General features: G+C 34.6%; 1 protein-coding gene across 2 annotated transcripts; it reads right to left on the reverse strand.

The window, feature by feature from the left end:
* Window positions 1-6,029: 6,029 nt before the first annotated feature.
* On the reverse strand, window positions 6,030-8,088 carry LOC107804724 (uncharacterized). Of its 2 annotated transcripts, XM_075242214.1 has the most exons (3): window positions 7,771-8,088; window positions 7,565-7,671; window positions 6,030-6,582 (listed from the first exon to the last, which is right to left on the reverse strand). In XM_075242214.1, the coding sequence occupies exons 1-3, from the start codon at window positions 8,075-8,077 to the stop codon at window positions 6,352-6,354; spliced, it is 645 nt and encodes a 214-aa protein (XP_075098315.1). In that variant the 5' UTR covers window positions 8,078-8,088; the 3' UTR covers window positions 6,030-6,351. The 2 variants fall into 2 exon arrangements, with proteins under 2 accessions (XP_075098315.1, XP_016484140.1); XM_016628654.2 differs by lacking the exon at window positions 7,565-7,671 and having other exon boundaries at window positions 6,047-6,582.
* Between the last annotated feature and the right edge of the window lie 6,107 nt (window positions 8,089-14,195).

The following is a 14,195-nucleotide window of genomic DNA, read 5'->3' on the forward strand; positions in this document are numbered from 1 at the left end:
CTTTTATTTTATGAAAATAGTGAAAAAGACTTTAAAAACAAATTAAAATTACTGACCCAACTAATAACGCATAAATATTGAATTAAAAATATTAAAGCCAATTTTACAATTATAGAAATGCTATTAATCTTAAAATAGGCTATAATTGCAATAATATGCAATTTAGTCTTTTAAATACCAAATGAATTTGTAACAATATACAAAAATTATCTTAACTATATTTTGGTATAAATATGGGAATAAAATAAATTATTCACCAAAATTGACAATTTTGGGAATAATTACGGATTTTGTACTGCTAAAATGGATAGTAAATTAATTTAAAAACTCTTCAAAAGATTGGAAAAATACTAAAACACTTGGGTATGCTTATGTATGCATATATAGGCTATTTTGAAAGTATTTTGTATATAAAAATACATAGGAAAAAATTGGGTATCAACACAGGTCTGAAGGGCGGGTAGAATGACCAGTAGTCCCTCTACACTCTAAACGAGGCATACCCGGTAAAGCTAAAGTCACAGTATTGGCATGACTGTCCAAGATAGCATGGTAAGGTGATAACCAGTCCATCCCTAATATGACATCAAAATCAACCATGTCTAAAAGTAACAAATCTACACGAGTCTCAAGACCCCCAATCACCATAACACAGGAACGATGGACTCGATCTACCACAATAGAATCACCCACCAGGGTAGACACATAAACAGGAACACTCAATGAATCACTAGGCATGACCAGATACGGTGCAAAATAAGATGACACATACGAGTACGTAGACCTTGGATCAAATAACATTGAAGCATCTCTATCACAAACCAGAAACGTACCTGTAATAACTGCATCTGAAGCCTCAGCCTCGGGCCTGACTGGGAGAGCGTAACATCAGGGCTGGGCCCCACCACCCTGAACTACATCTCTGGGATGGCCTACAGTTGACTGGCCTCCACCTCTAGCACCTCTACCTCCACCTCTAACACCTCTTCCCCCACCTCTAGCTGGCTGGGCGGTCTGTGGGACACCTGGTGCTTGAACCATAGCACGGGAACCTTGATGCGGAGAACTGCTCGAAGCTCGAGGGCAATACCTAGCAATGTACCTCGTGTCACCACAAGTAAAACAAGCCCTCGGCTACTGGGGCTGACGACCTTGGAAGCTCTAAAGCAGTGGTGCACTGATAGGTGCTGGTGGTGCACTGTAGGACTGCTGATCAGAATATTGCATCTGAGGAACACGGCTACCTGACGCACCGTGAGAAACCTGGAGTGCTGACTGGAAAGTCCTAGGGGGATAGCCTCTACCATATGAATCTCTACCTCCAGATGAGGTACCACTGAATCTGCCTGAATGACGGGACCTCTTATCCGACCCATGACCACCTCCCTGTGACAGAACCATCTCCACTCTCCTGGCCACATTGGCCGCCTCCTGGAAAGATATCTCACTCCCAGTATCTCTAGCCATCTGAAGATGAATCGGCTGAATAAGACCATCGATAAACCTCCTCACCCTCTCTCTCTCTCAGTAGGAAGTATGACAAGAGCATGGCGAGCTAAGTCGATGAACCTTGTCTCATACTGGGTAACAGTCATGGAACCCTGCTGAAGGTGCTCAAACTGCCTCCGATAGGCCTCTTTCTGAGTAATGGGGAGAAACTTCTCCAGAAATAGCTGTGTGAAATGCTCCAAGGTAAAAGCTGGCGATTTGGCTGACCTAGCTAAGCAATAATCCCTCCACCAAGTCTTGGCAGATCCAGACAAGCGAAATGTAGCAAAATCGACCCCATTGGTCTCAACAATACCCATATTCCTGAGAACCTCGTGGTCAACTGTCTAGATAATCCTGGGGATCCTTAGTAGATGCACCGCTGAAAGTAGATGTGAAGAGCTTGGTGAACCTATCCAGCCTCCACAAAGCATCGGCAGACATAACTGCTCCATCGCCGGTCTGAGCTACCACACCCGGCTAAACTGCTCCAACTGGCTGAACCGCTGGAGTTTGAATCTAGGGAGCTACCTGCTCCGGAGTGCGAGTAGTAGGAGTCTGAGCCCCTCCTCTAGCCTAAGAGATGGCTGGTGCTACATGAAGCAAGCCTACTCGGGTGACGTCCTGAAGACCACTAATCGGACCAGAGCGTCTTGAAGAACTGGGGTAGCAATAAACCCCTCTGGTACCTGAGCTGGGCCCACCGAAACTCCTGGGGATGGAACCTCCTCATCAAAATCAACCTGAGGCTCCGTCACTGGTGTTGCTGCTCGGGGTTGAGCTCTGCCCCTACCTCGGCCTCTAGCACGGCCTCGCCCTCGCCCTCTGCCCCTCGTGGGAGCTGCTGTTGGGGGCTTGGGCTGGTGAGCGGTGGATGAGGAAGCACGTGCTCTCGCCATCTGCGGATGAATAGAGTAGGAGTTCAATTATCATTGAGAAACAGAATCGCACGATAAGAAGGAACAAATGTGAAGTTTTTACCAACTCTGTAGCCTCTGGGGATAAATAAAGACGTCTTTGTACCGATCCCTCAGACTCTACTGAGCTTGTCCACGAATTGTGAGACCTATGCAACCTAGAGCTCTGATACCAACTTATCACGACCCAGATTTCCCCACCCTCGGGAGTCGTGATGGCGCCTACTCGTAGAAGCTAGGCAAGTCACGAAATTAGAAATTCTTAACTCTTTTGTTCTCATCCTTTTTATAACATACATTAATAAGCGATAAACATTTAAATAATAGTGAAATATGAGACTAAGCGGAAGACTTAGATAAAATGAACCAAAATAATAAGAAACTCCACATATGCCTCTACCCAGAAACTGGTGTCACAACATTCACGGACTACTAAGATTACTACACACAACTGTTTGAAAGAAAGTAATATTGTCTGTCTCGAATACAAGAGATATCAGAATATAATAAGGAATAGAGGAGACGTCGGGCCTGCGGACGACTGCAAGGCTACCTCGGTGTCTCGGTAGACTGAAGGCTTAACCGACCCCATATGCTAGTAAGTGTCTGGCCTAACCCCGGCGAGGTAGCGACGAGGCTAGGACCATACCCCACATAAACCTGTGCAGTTACATACATATATGCAACGGAGAAATAATTTGAAACAAACAGTTAAAACTGGGAAGGGGAAACATGCTTCGGGGGAATAACAGATAAGGCAGAATCTCAAAAGAATTATAAGGAAACCAAAATTCAACTTCTAACAAGGATAAGGAAAACAAAGGTAGATTTCACTTTCGGTTCACATCTTGTTGCAGGCGTGCAACTCGATCCTATTTCATCATATGTGGTAGGCATACCAACCAGCTCCCATTTCATTATATCTCGTGGTAGGCGTACCACCCGCTCCCATTTCATTATATCTCCCAGTTACATTCCAACAATAATCACAAGAAATTCCGGCAAGGGAACAAGAGCAATATAACAACTTCCCGGCAAGGGAAACAATGGTATCAAACAAACATCTTGTCAAGGGAACAAGTACTATCAAAACAAACATCCCGGCAAGGGATTATTAATATCAAACAAACATCCTGGCAAGGGAATAATGATGATAATTACATATGAAGCGCAGTAAACCACAAAGGAGTCATAACAGTTACAATACAAGAGTCACGGGCATGGTTGACACCAACGTATAGATACTCGTCACCATGCCTATACGTCGTACTCCACAATTAGCACGTAGCAAATAAGACACAACTCCTAATCCCTCAAGCTAAAGTTAGACCAGACACTTACCTCGATGCCTCGAACACAACTTAAGTTTCAATTATAGCTTTACCCCTTGATTCCTCCGCCAATTCACTCGTATCTAGCCACAAGTTACTTAATTACATCAATAAACGCTAAATGAATCAATTTGAATGCATGAAAATGAGTTTTCCAAAGTTTTACCCAAAAAGTCAAAATCGCCCTCGGTCCCACATGGTCAAAACCCGAGGTTCGGACCAAAACCCGATCACCCATTCTCCCACGAGCTTAAATATGTAATTTGTTTTTGAAATCGGACCTCAAATCGAGGTCCAAATCCCAATTTTTGAAAAACCTAGGTTCTACCCAAAACACCCAATTTTCCCCATGAAAATCATTGATTTGAAGTTGAAATCATGTTAAAAGATGTTAATAATTGAACAAAACTAGTTAAAAATGACTTACAATTGATTTGGAGAAGAAAAGTTGTTCGAAAAATCGCCTCTTATGTTTTTTTGGGGGGTTTTGAAAAATGAAAAATAACTGAAAATCTCGTCTATTTATACCCCTCTCAGACTCCCTGTGCGGACCGCACGAAATGGACTGCGGCCGCACAGTCCTTCCTGGGATACTGCAGATAAGCGCAGGGCTCCTAAGCCGATCCCTCGAGGCTCCTAACCAAACATACGTACTAACTTAGTGACATCATACGAATTTATCCGTGCGATCAAATCGCCAAAATAATCTCAATAACAACGAATTAAAGCTCAAAATCCAAGAATTTTTCTCAAACTTCGTAAAACATCAACTTTTGCAAATTTAAGTCCGAATCACATCAATGACATCCGTTTTTCACCAAATTTTACCGAAATGTCTTAATTCATATACAAGACCTGTACCAGACGCCGGAACTAAAATATGGGCCCGATACCATCGTGTTCTAATCAAATTTCATTTCAAATTTCTTTAAACAATTCTAGAAATAATTTTCTTTAAAAAATCGTTTCTCGAGCTTGGGACCTCGGAATCCGATTCCGGGCATACGCCCAAGTCCCATATTTTCCTACGGACCCTCCAGGACCGTCAAATCACGGGTTCGGATCCGTTTACCCAAAACGTTGACCGAAGTCAAATTTATTCATTTTACAGTCAAAACTTATCATTTTTCACAGATTTTCACATTTAAGCTTTCCGGTTATGCGTCGGGACTGCGCAGGCAAATCGAGGTGACGCTAAATGAGACTTTCAAGGCCTCATGATACAAAATTTCATTTTTAAACAAGTAATGACCTCCTTTCAGGTCATCACAATATGTCCTTTATAATAATATCAGAGTAAAGAAGCCAAAAAATATTTCAACAAAAAGACTGTTCTTGCGAAATTTGACCGTCTTTCCGCATTAGAAAATTTGTGTTATTCATTTGTAAGAAAGTCGACACATTAGTTTGTCTCCCTTAAATATTAAAACGTATATGATGTGAAAATGCATGTGTTATCCTCAAAATTCCAGATGAAAGAAGATTTCTGGTTCGTATTAGAAAGCACTTAACGGGTGCTTTAAAATAAGGATTAAGCTATTTTCGTCTCATCTATGAGTTACGGGTTTCAATTAAAAAATTTAAAGTTTACTTTATTCAATTAAGAAATTTAAAATTTACTTTACAATATGTTTAAAGGGTTGTTACATGTTATATTGTATCATATTATTATTTTAAATACAAAATTTATTTTAAAATTTTATTGTTTTGTATCGCTAAATCTATCGTTATATAACAACAACAAAAAAGTCACTTTAATCACGTCGTTACCTTATCTTTTTCTCCCATCTCGCCCTTCACTATTATTAAATAATTTTATTTTATCATTTACCTTATCTTTTTATATAATAATTTTACCCCATATCATTATAAATTTTATAATAATTTCTGTTTATTCATTTAAATCGAATTATTCACGCGGCCTTTCTATATTTTTATATATACAAAATAGTTCTCATTATTTCTCTTTTTATATGAGATTAAAAAGAGAAGTATGAATATATAAGGCAATTGACCAAATTTCAACAAATATTAAAAATTAACGCAAAAATAAACATAAGTTTAGCAATTTAGTATTTTAATAGTAGAATTATCGAATTAATTCTAATTCCCCCATGTTTCATTAAGATCACAGTGAGGGACCATAAATAAATAGAATTAAAAGATAACTGTTCTAAAGCGGAAACATGCAAATAACCATTTTTAACAAAATAAATCAACAAATTACGGGAACCTGCATTTCCATTTATCCTTTAAACATTACTACTCAGATCTGATATTAGATGATCTAGAGCCCGTTTGGCTTAACTGATTTAGAGTACCTGATAAACATTATGTGCTGAAAAACACTTTTAAGTGCTGAAGCTGATTTAAAAAATAAGCAGTTACGTGTTTGGATAAAAGTGCTGAAATTAATAATAAGCAGCTGAAGAATTAAGCGTACGGAGAGTTTTGTTTTAAAAAGAAGTATTTTAGGGATAGAATAGTAAATATTTTGGTCAAACCTAAAGTGCTTATGAGACCAACTTATGACTTTTGACTTATTTTGACATATAAGCACTTTTAATTTTAACAAACGCGTAGATAAACAAAAAAGTGTTTATAAACCAGTTTGACTAGCTTATAGGCTTAGCCAAACACCCTCCTAATTTGCTCTCCAGGTTCGGGAGGTTTCGGAGGTCTGACATCCGGAGCGTGTGGTGGAAACGCTTCCGGCTGTCCAGGCGGTGATGTCGGTGGCCGTGGTGCTTCATGGCTAGGCGGCGAAGTGTTCGGCGGTTCAGAAAATTCTGGACTGTCAATTCGTGGTGCAGTTGGCGACGGCGACGGCGTTGGAGGGTCTTCACCTGCAGAGACAGACGTAGTGTTAATGTTATTGGTTCATAAATTAACTCATACTTATTTAGACAGACGTAGTCTTGATTTAATTTTTATACATATATTCAATATAATTCTTAATATAAATCAGATGTGGAATCCTTTTTATTTACTGGGTTCTATTTAAATAGATTATTATCGATGGCGGAAAAATTCTGAACCGCTGATATATGTACCCCTCAATTAATTTTTCCAAAGCTATTGAATTCTACGTAACCCGCCACTATAAAATTGGGTCGGGCCCAAATACAAATATGGAGGTCAAATATGGAGGTTAAAGTAGAGTTACTTAATTCAACGAATTCGTAGCTAACCTTTCTAGTTGTTACTCCCTCCGGTTCAGGTTCACAATAAGTGAACAATTTACTTTTTATTTTGATTCAAAATAAGCGTCCAATTATGTAATTAAGAAAGAATTCAATTTATTTTTACAAAATAACCCTTATGTACATACCCTAAAAAGTTTTTTTACTCCTCACATAAATGTTTAATTAGGGGTAGTTTAGTCATAGTAGGTATTTTTTTTATAAAATTTAGTATTTTCTTAATGGGCGTGCTAAAAGCAAATTTATCACTTATTGTGAACCAGAGGGAGTAACCTTCTAGCTGCCTTGCTAGACGTAGAGCAAGCATTTCAACTTTATGGGTTCTAGATTTTAGAAGAACGGTTTTAAAAGCTACTCCCTCCGGTCCAAAATAAGTAATTTTTTGGTTGTTTTCAAACATATTAAGAAATTCACCTTTTAACATTAACTAGCAGTGAAATTGACCATATTAACCTTTATTGTCTCTTCACATAAATACTCCTTACACATACTCAAACATTAATTACTCCAAGGGCAATGTAGGAAAAAAATAATTAATTCATTCTTGAAATCTGGAAAAATTACTTATTTTCGACCACAATAAAAGAGCCAAAAAATCACTTATTTGGACAGGAGGGAGTACTACCTGGGTTCTAAATTTTAACTCAAGTATACTATTTGAGTAAAAATTAGTGGGTTCAGCCGAACCCGCACTTAGGCTTCTGAGTCCTCCCCTTGTGTCTTGCTCATATACTATATATACATGTTAAAACATCCACTACAAAAAAATTAGCCATAAAAAAGTCCGAACTTAATTAAAACTTAAATTCTGAATCAACATCTAATTATCACCTTGTCTTATGGGTGGAATAGCATCAAAATCAGGTACAAAAGGTGAATCCTCCACCGCCGGCGGCGCGTCGGTAGGCGTGGTGATATTTGGTGGCGTTGTGGTAGTAGGAAAATCAGATGGAAGTTTTTCATGTTGGCCTGGCATATTTAGTGTCTTTGGCTCTGCCTCATGGCTCATTTTTCTTAGCCAAAATAGTGAATTATTCAAAGTTTGAACAAGGGATAATGAGGATTTTGCGTTTTTGGCCACTGGAATGGTTCTTTTCATTAACGAGTACTTGGGCCAAATTGTTGAAACTCTCAGCATTCTTAGTTATTCTAACCTGTTTGAGGAGATTGAGACTCAATATAAGTTTTATATATAAGAAAGTGTATTGAATAGTCAGTTTAGGAGACACGTGGAGGTCATGCAACTTCGACATCTGTCCTTCTCCTCGATTGTTTGGATGGTTGTTACCTGTTGTATCGTATCGTATTGTTATTTTAAATATAATGTTTGTTTTGATTGTTACTTAAATTTTATTGTATCGTATCGTTAAATTCGTCATTACATAGCGATAAAATGTGCCATTTTATGTAATGATCGATTTGGTATGATCGTGTTGTTTTCTTGGATTTTTCTCTCAATTTCACCCTTCATTAGTATTAAATAATTTTATTTTATCATTTACCCTACCTTTTTATATACTGTATCATAATTTTTCTTTATAATACTGCAAGTTTATTCATCATATTACTGGTGCATGATACCATGAAACGACGATAAAATGACACAATCTATCCAAACATTATATTCATCAAACGATACAATACAATACAATACGATACATGAAACGATACGTAGCAACCATCCAAACAAGCTGTAAAGGGGGTGTACTCTCTGTAAGTGGAAATTTATAGGTGGAAATTTATAGGTGGAAATTTTGATTAAATATTAGATGAATCAATTATATAAAAAATATAACAAGTTAAATGTTTTCAAATTTACTTTTATTATGTCTCGGTTTGCTTTTGCCGCGTCAATTGGCTTTTTGGCTCTTTACAAACCTATTTTTAATTTTATGATCATACCTCTTTTTTTTACACATGAGATATTTACTTTTACACGTAAGAAATCTATCTTTTACACATAAAAAATAAAAAAAAAATTATTTTTTTAAATTTACAATTATAAAAGGGCATGATGTACAAATAGTACGCTGTCTCGGTTTGCTTTTGCCGGGTCAATTAATTTTTTGGCTCTTTATAAATTTGTTTTGAATTTTATGACCCTATCTCTTTTTTTTACACATGAAATATTTATTTTTACATGTAAAAAATCTATCTTTTACACATAAAAAATTTAAAAAAATTATTTTTTTAAATTCACAATTATAAAAGAACATAATGTACAAATAGCATGCTTTTACAACTGGTCCAGTCCATTATCTAAAAACGCAAGAGTCTTCTAAAACCTTAGGTATAAGTTAAAATAACATAGTTATGGTATAGGTTCAAAACCTATTGATTATTGAATGCAATTTGTTTTCATATATTTTTGTATATCATTTTTAACTATGACGTGTTTTAAAATCATAACCTCCCAAAATTTTCTTTCTTGCTTATCCGTGGATTTAATTGTACTTGATCATTTTACTTTTTTTAATTTCTTTACTACAGTCATTAATCTTTTTGGTGTTCCAGCATGAACTCTCCCGTACGTTAATTGTAACCCATTTTCGAATGATTTATTATTAATACAAAATAAAAAATAAAATAAAAAAGTAATCAAGAACCTATACAAAGTCTGAAGGATCTTGAAGTTAAAATGTGTAGAAATTCCCAGTGAAACAAACACTATACTTGCCAAAAGAACATAAAAACGTCTTCATAAACGGAAAATTTTATTTTGTGTCTCGTACAATTGAGACTAGTTGTATGAGTCAACTTTTTTGTCTTACAATTTTGTGGACCCAGATTTCTGTGGACCCAGAAATATAAGATTGAGGTCTACAAATTTGTGAGACAAACAGAGATTAGTTGTATGAGGCAACTTTTTTATCTCATAATTTTGTGGACCCAGATTTCTATGGACCCAGAATGATAAGATTGGACCAAACATACACAAAATAAAACTTGTCAACCTACACTAACATCAAAATCTTTCACCTGCCCTAAAAGCAACCGGCCCAAAAGTGATAATGGGCGGCAGAATATCCGGCAGCGACGGGTGTGGCGGCCCAGGTTCCGGCAGCTTTGGAGGTATAACATCCGGTCCACCAGGCGGAACAATCTCCGGCGGTCCCGGCGGTATAACATCCGGCCCACCCGGAGGAACAATTTCCGGGATAGCCGGAGGTATAACGACCGGGCCACCAGGCGGAGAAATCTCCGGCGGTGGCTCAGGCATATCTGGTCCTGATGGGTCATGACCAGGTGGTAAGGGATTTGGTAGGCCGGGAAAACCAGGGCCCGGGCTCGGAGGCGACAACGGTGGCTTTTCAGCTGGCTTTTCCGGTGGGATTGGATCAAATTCTGGAACATTAGGCGTTTGGGGCATCTCAGGAGGCACAGAAGGTTGCTGTCTGGCTCTCATCTGAGCTGAAACTGATGTGAGATTTGGGCCATTTATTTTGAAGGTTTCAACCATTAATGGAGCTGTAAATAAGGTTGAGTGGTTTAATGGAATTGTCTTCTTGAGAAAACTCTGTGAAATGGCCAATACATAAGACATTTGTTCTCGTTCGTTCCTACTGTAATTTTCGTAATTGCAAAAAACTTTTTCAGATAAAGATTATTGTTTAGTTTATCGCTTGTCTAACTTATAACTCATCTTGTCCAAAATAATAAAGAGTGAGGGAAAAGATCAACTAGAAAATAAAAAAAATAAAAAAAATTATTTTTGCATGAGGGATTATCATGAGGATATGACACTTGTGCATGGACAAGACACTCAAAGCCATGCAGCAACTAGCAACCACGTTGGAGCGCCATCAAACTCCGGACCTCTTCTTTCTTTCTTTATTTTATGGTATTTTATGTTATTTTATTATGAGTCTATTAATAGTACTAATATAATGTCTCTTATTGCTTTTTTAAGCCGAGGGTCTCCTGGTAACAGTTTCTCTGCCCCTCGGGGTAGAGATAAGCAGAGGCAGATTTAGGGGGGTGTAAGGGGGTTCACCCGAACTCCGTTCGCCGAAAAAATACACTGTATATATAAGGCAAAATCTGTTTTTTACCTCTATATATTAAGTTTTGAACCCCCTTAACACAATTCAAAAGTGTAGTTTAGGGGTCAAGGGGGGTTCAAAATCTACATAAGGTCATGAGTTCAATTCCCACTAGATACAAAATTTTTTTTGAACCCCCTTCGTGGAGATCCTGCCTCCGCCACTGGAGGTAAGGTCTGCATACATATTACCCTCCCCAGACCCCACTTGTGAGATTATACTGGGTTGTTGTTGTATTTTTCAAACAATACTCCGTATTTATTAATTACAGTATTTCACTAGTTTTAATTTATATGATATAGTTTAGCTCGATATAAATTTAATAAATAAAAAATATTTTGACATTGGTGATTTTAGAAGTTTAAAGGATAAAATTTATTATATGAATATAATATTTATGTGGTTATAAAAGCTTTACATGAATAATAAAATAAAGAATAATTTTAAATTAAATTATTTTCATATATTAAAATTTATCTTTTTTTTAACGAATTTATCTATCTATACTATATTAAAAGCACGAATGTCTTTGGAGAAATGTCGTTTGCCTTTTTTACCCTTTTAAAATAGAATTCATATTGGACAAAATAGTCATTTAATTATTCTTCTAATATTTTGGAATAGTCATTTATTTAATTTTCTAATATTTAGGAATAGTTATTTAATTTTTTCCCTAAAATTTAGGACTTTAAATCAACTCGAATTCTCCTATTAGATTTTTCCTTATTTGAATTAGAATTATTTTTTTTAAATTATGTTTGAACTCCTTTTGTGTATGGACTACATGCAACATCAGCATTAACTATTAAGACTAGCATCAACTAAAATTTTATAGTACTATTTATACATGTGCACAAAGAATAATTTGAGGTAGCTTATAATTTTTTTTATTTATGTCTGTAAATAGTTTGATCATTAACAAGGGATAGAGAAATTAAAGGGAAAAAGAATTAGGGAATTTCAGATAAATCTTCTAAGCCTAGCCTATGAGATAAATTTGTATAAATCTTCTATTTTACATGCACAATAGTTGATTTTAAAATACTAAATATAAAAAAACTAACATGAAAATTGTTATAATTATGTTATATAATTCAAATAAATAAATAATTTATATAAGTAAAATTTTATATGAAATGTGAGTCCTTTTTTAAACTGTGTACGTAAACTAAAATTTCAACTAGAATGATTTTTAAATCATTTAGATGGTCAACTAAAATTCTAGAATGGTATTTATTTGAGGTGTGCATTTAGTTAATCATGATATTTAGAACTTTAAAGTCAATTAAAGGATCGGACATGGAGGATATTAATCCAAAATCTTAGTGCTTGAACTTTTAACTCGTGAATCTTCGCAGTAGGTCAACAACAACAACAACCCAGTATAATCTCACAAGTGGGGTCTGGGGAGGGTAATATGTACGCAGACCTTACCCCTACCCCGAAGGGTAGAGAGGCTGTTTCCAGGAGACCCTCGGCTCAAAAAAGTTCATTTTGATTCAGTATGTTCAAGAAGTGAAATCTAAAATGTAGTAAAAAGTTTCAAAATTCTCTCATGTTCTTTACTTTTGTCTGCTAAATAACTCTTTTTGATCATAAAATTTAATGTTTCTTTTAATTTAGTAGAACTAAGTTGTAATTTAATTTATAGGGTAATACGTTACTCTCATGGCTCATATGTCATTCTTTTTCTTCAAAATCTGAAGTGCAAGACAACATTAACTGTTATACTTATCATTCTTCTTGCTGAAAATTTAAAGGTGTGAGATATATATATATATAGATATAATTTTATTCATGGTCATTGAACTTTGTGTTTGTTACCTAAAAGTCATTTTTCTTTTTTTTGTTATGTAAAAGTCATTCAACTTTGTGTTCATTACACAAAAGTCACTTTTCTTTCTTTTGTTACACAAAAATCATTTTACTTTGCTCTAGTTATCACAAAAGTTACATTTTTACTTGAAAAGTCTATTATGCCCTTGATATTATATAAATCTCCATATTTATGTAATACCTTCTATATTATATACTATATAATATATTTTTAACTATGTATTTTATTTAAAAATAAAATAACTTAATATTATTTTATTTATTATTTTTATAATATATTCGTTAATTTAATTTTTTTCTTAACGTTAATTTTCAAAACATATTAGTAGCGTTATTAAGTTTGTCAGTAACTTTAATATATATTAGTAGAGAAATAAATTGGCAAGTACATTTCCATGAGAAAATTCGCAGGTAAACAAACAAAGAAAATGAAGAAAAATCATATGTTAATCTGAAGAAAAATCCCTAGGTACTATATGCGAATTTAGCTAGCGATTTTTTTTGGGGATTTACCTGGGCAATTGTTATTTGGGAAATTACATTACTAGAAATTCGGGAAAAATTGTCCAAAAAAATCGACCAAAGTTGGTCGGTAATGGCCGATAATCATCCAAAATGCGTCCATTAACGTGTGGTCGGTGTTTTGAAGGTCGTAAGGGAATACCGACCAACTTTGGTTGGTCAATTAAATTTTAAAAAAAAAAGTTATACTAATATATCTTGAAAATTAAAGTTAAGAAAAAAATTAAATATACGAATATATTATAAAAATAATAAATAAAATAATATTAAGTTATTTTATTTATAAATAAAATACATAGTTAAAAATATATTATATAGTATATAATATAGAAGGTATTACATAAATATGAAGGTTTATATAATATCAAGGGCATAATAGACTTTTCAAGTAAAAATGTGACTTTTGTGATAACTAGAGCAAAGTAAAATGATTTTTGTGTAACAAAAGAAAAAAAAATGACTTTTGTGTAATGAACATAAAATTTATATATATATATATATATATATATATATATATATATATATATATATATATATATATATATATATATATATATATATATATATATATATATATATATATATATATATATATATATATATATATATATATATATATATATATATATATATATATATATATATATATATATATATATATATATATATATATATATCATGTATGGAGTATTATATATTGCTATTACAATCAGTTTCTAACCACGTAAATCACCCACAAAACAAAGTTAAAAAGTTTTAAAATATATATTATTCATTAGTTTTATCATTATGATAGGATACAGAAATACATATAAAAATTAAAATAAAATTGACTGATGTCAAATTAAAGATTAA

Source organism: Nicotiana tabacum, chromosome 21, assembly GCF_000715075.1.
Source record: "Nicotiana tabacum cultivar K326 chromosome 21, ASM71507v2, whole genome shotgun sequence".
Classification (NCBI taxonomy): Eukaryota; Viridiplantae; Streptophyta; class Magnoliopsida; order Solanales; family Solanaceae; genus Nicotiana; species Nicotiana tabacum.